The following is a 3,375-nucleotide window of genomic DNA, read 5'->3' on the forward strand; positions in this document are numbered from 1 at the left end:
ATTCTGCGACAGATTATTCTCAACCTGGTCGGAAACGCGATCAAATTCACCGAGCATGGTGAAGTCAGCCTTACGATCAAGAAGGCCGATGAGCTCAAGTTCCCTTGTGGCCCCAACCAGTACGCAATCGAGTTTGTTGTGACGGACACCGGTATTGGTATTGCCGCCGACAAGTTAGATCTCATCTTCGACACCTTCCAGCAAGCCGACGGATCGATGACCCGCAAGTTCGGTGGCACCGGACTTGGCCTGTCCATCTCCAAGCGGCTGGTTAAGCTCATGGGTGGTGATCTGTGGGTGAAGAGCAATCACGGCAAAGGCAGCGCATTCCACTTTACCTGCAAGGTTCGCCTGTGCGACGTTGGTTTCGAGTCGATCGAGAAGCAGATCAAGCCGTACAAGGGCCACCAAGTCCTTTTCGTGGATAAGACGCAGACGGCTTACGGTATGGAAATTCGCGACATGCTTGGCGCCATTGGTCTCATTCCCGTTGTTGTCGATTCCGAGAAGAGCCCCTCCCTGGACAGGGTCCGCGGTATGGCCGCCGCGTCCATGCCTTACGACGTCATCATTGTCGACTCCATCGACACAGCGAGGAGACTCCGCTCGGTGGACGACTTCAAATATCTCCCCATCGTTCTCTTGGCCCCCATCGTCAATGTCAGGATGAAGGCTTGCTTGGACCTTGGCATTACATCCTACATGACAACGCCTTGCAAAGCTGTCGACCTTGGCAACGGAATGATCCCGGCTCTTGAAAACCGTGCCACGCCTTCGTTGGCAGACAACACCAAGTCGTTTGAGATTTTGCTGGCGGAAGACAACCGAGTCAACCAGCGTCTGGCTGTCAAGATTCTCGAGAAGTATCACCACGTTGTCACGGTCGTTGGTAACGGCCACGAGGCTGTCGAAGCCATCAAGCGAAAGAGGTTCGACGTCATCCTCATGGACGTGCAGATGCCCATCATGGGAGGTTTCGAGGCCACTGGCAAGATCAGAGACTACGAGCGCGAGGCCGGCTCCCACCGAACGCCTATCATTGCCCTCACGGCACACGCCATGATGGGTGATCGTGAGAAGTGCATCCAGGCTCAGATGGACGAGTACCTGTCGAAGCCGCTTCAACAGAACCACCTTATTCAGACGATTCTCAAATGCGCAACCCTCGGTGGGCAGCTCCTCGAGAAGAACCGCGAGCGAGACCAGCCGCACAAGAAGGAGGACGCCGACAAGAAGACGGATGATTCTGGCTCAAGCCTCCGGCCTTCACTGGAGACCCGTGCCTTCACGTCTAGGGACCCGCTGGTAGGACAGGGTCTCGACAGCCCGGCCCTGGTGACTGCGGATCAGGAGGATCCCATCTCGAGAGTAAGTTTTGGCGACTACCTTGTATGTGTGACTGATGTGCTAACCATTTCCCAGTTTCACTCGATGAGGTCTCACAGCACCTAGGATGAGGCGTCGCGAAGAGAAAAGCGCAAGTGGCCTTACGAACACGTCAGCTCCCCTGACGAAGAAAAGGCGCCCAGCAAACAACCACGGCTTTGATCCTGGTACGGTCTGTTTGGCATGACAATATATTTATACCAAACAGACCAGGGCCTTGGCACTTCAAGCTACTCTTCGCGGCACCACGAACACCAACATGAAATCCTTGCGCGCTTGATGTCTCCCACTATATGGTGAACGTCGAAACGCCGGTCATGTTGAAAACGAATCGAACTGGTCTTCTCTTGAAACCATGCTTTTGTCCAAAAGCAACCTACACACCCTTCACCTCTCCTCCCATCCCAGATTTGCCCACAAGAGCGCGACATGGTAGCACTACGGCCGCCATGGCCGACTTGTCGAATGAAGCATTAGCGCTTGCTTGGTCCCTTTGCCCTCCCAGTTTCCGCATACCGGGATGTTTTGCGCACGAGACGGAATATGGTCCGGAACATACAAACGAGTACAGTCCGGCTGGGCTGACTGCGAGTCACGGCCGTCCGCACGGGCACGGCTCTACTCGTACATGAAGCATCACTTACCGCCCGCGAGCAAGACGAAACAACACGCATCCGCATCGCGTTGATTCTGTCTGTGGTTCTCGTTGTATTTCTTATTTTTCCTTGTAATTATTCTTCCGTCCAAGGAACAGCACTTTGCCTCTTTGCATGCCGGCTGCTTGCAGCGGTCGTGCCTGGGGACTCAGACGCGGTTCTCTTGGGATTTCTGTTTCTCTTGTTCCGGTCGCTGCTCGGGTTTCATTGCTATGGCAGGATGTTCTGCTTTCCTCTTTTCTACTGACGGTGAACGAGTATTGGCCGCCCCTTTTCCTTTGAGGGAATCGAGGCAGGTGGCATGCAAACGATGAAAGAGAGACGACGTGGGGAAAGGGAGGGTTTGGTTCCCTATGAACTCTCTTTCGCCCAAGTGATGGTCCTTGCGTTGGTGGAACGGGTTCAGGTTCCCACGGTTGGCGTCTTGAGGGACTCGTCTTTTTGTCTTCTTCTTTAACACCAAACCATATATCCCGGCCACCTACGAGGCTGTTTCTACCGTCTTGATCTTGTCGTGTGAGATGAAATTTGCTGCTATTCAATCTGCTTGTGATGCTCGCGTGCGGGACTCGGTGATCTGATGACATGGTCTGCCGGGTTGTGGACCACACTTCCTCAGGCGACATCTGAAGACAAGAAAGAGTATTCCTGACCACGGTGTTTTCCGCAATGTTGTACCATCCTGACCAGGCTTTAGACGACGATGAGATGACGAAAAGGATAATCTCAACGGACCAGACAGCGCGAGGCGCTTTCTGGTCGTTGAGGCAAATGTCGAGACAAAACCGCAACGACGCGCCACTATGTTTTCGCCAATGTCAAGATCCTGTCAGCGCCGCGCGGCGGCGGCGGCGGCGGCGGCGGCGGCAGCACGAAGCATGCGTTTCCGTCCTCAACACTCGCCTTCTTCTCGTTGAAGCCGTGGTTTACACCTGTTCCAGCCCAGAGCCAGGCCTCTGTCTATTCCATCTAATTCGGCAGAGGCTCCAGCGTGCCGCGAGCGACTGCGTGGGCACCCCACCCCCAATGGCCCGTATCTTCGCAGTCTGAACACTGAACATGCCACAATGACATTCCGTCGTCCACGTATGGGCCCTCCTTTCTGTTTGGCGGCACATTCCAGCCCCTGGCTACCGACGAGTTCGTATCCCACGTACCCCCTGATCCCCAGTTTGTCTACGAATTCTCAAGATCGAGATAGATAAACCAAAGACAGAACATGTACCTCGAATCACCAGAGACATATACCTTGGCAGATGTTCTCTTCTTCCATGTTCCTGTTTATTCTTTCTTTTTGCTCTTGCCACTTGTTGCGAGCTGAGCAAACTCGAAT

The 3,375-nt window shown here is 54.1% G+C and overlaps 1 protein-coding gene across 1 annotated transcript in view; it reads left to right on the forward strand.

The window, feature by feature from the left end:
• Positions 1-2,542, forward strand: part of VDBG_04587 (signal transduction histidine-protein kinase barA) — a gene marked incomplete at both ends in the record, with an annotated part of 5,325 nt that extends 2,783 nt beyond the window's left edge. Inside the window, 2 exons of the mRNA XM_003004935.1 lie at positions 13-1,368; positions 1,423-2,542. Of these exons, the coding sequence (XP_003004981.1) occupies positions 13-1,368; positions 1,423-1,452 (1,386 nt within the window). The remainder of the gene's footprint in view (positions 1-12; positions 1,369-1,422) is intronic.
• Positions 2,543-3,375: the final 833 nt, after the last annotated feature.

The sequence above is a fragment of the Verticillium alfalfae genome, genomic scaffold, assembly GCF_000150825.1.
Source record: "Verticillium alfalfae VaMs.102 supercont1.5 genomic scaffold, whole genome shotgun sequence".
NCBI classification, from domain to species: Eukaryota; Fungi; Ascomycota; class Sordariomycetes; order Glomerellales; family Plectosphaerellaceae; genus Verticillium; species Verticillium alfalfae.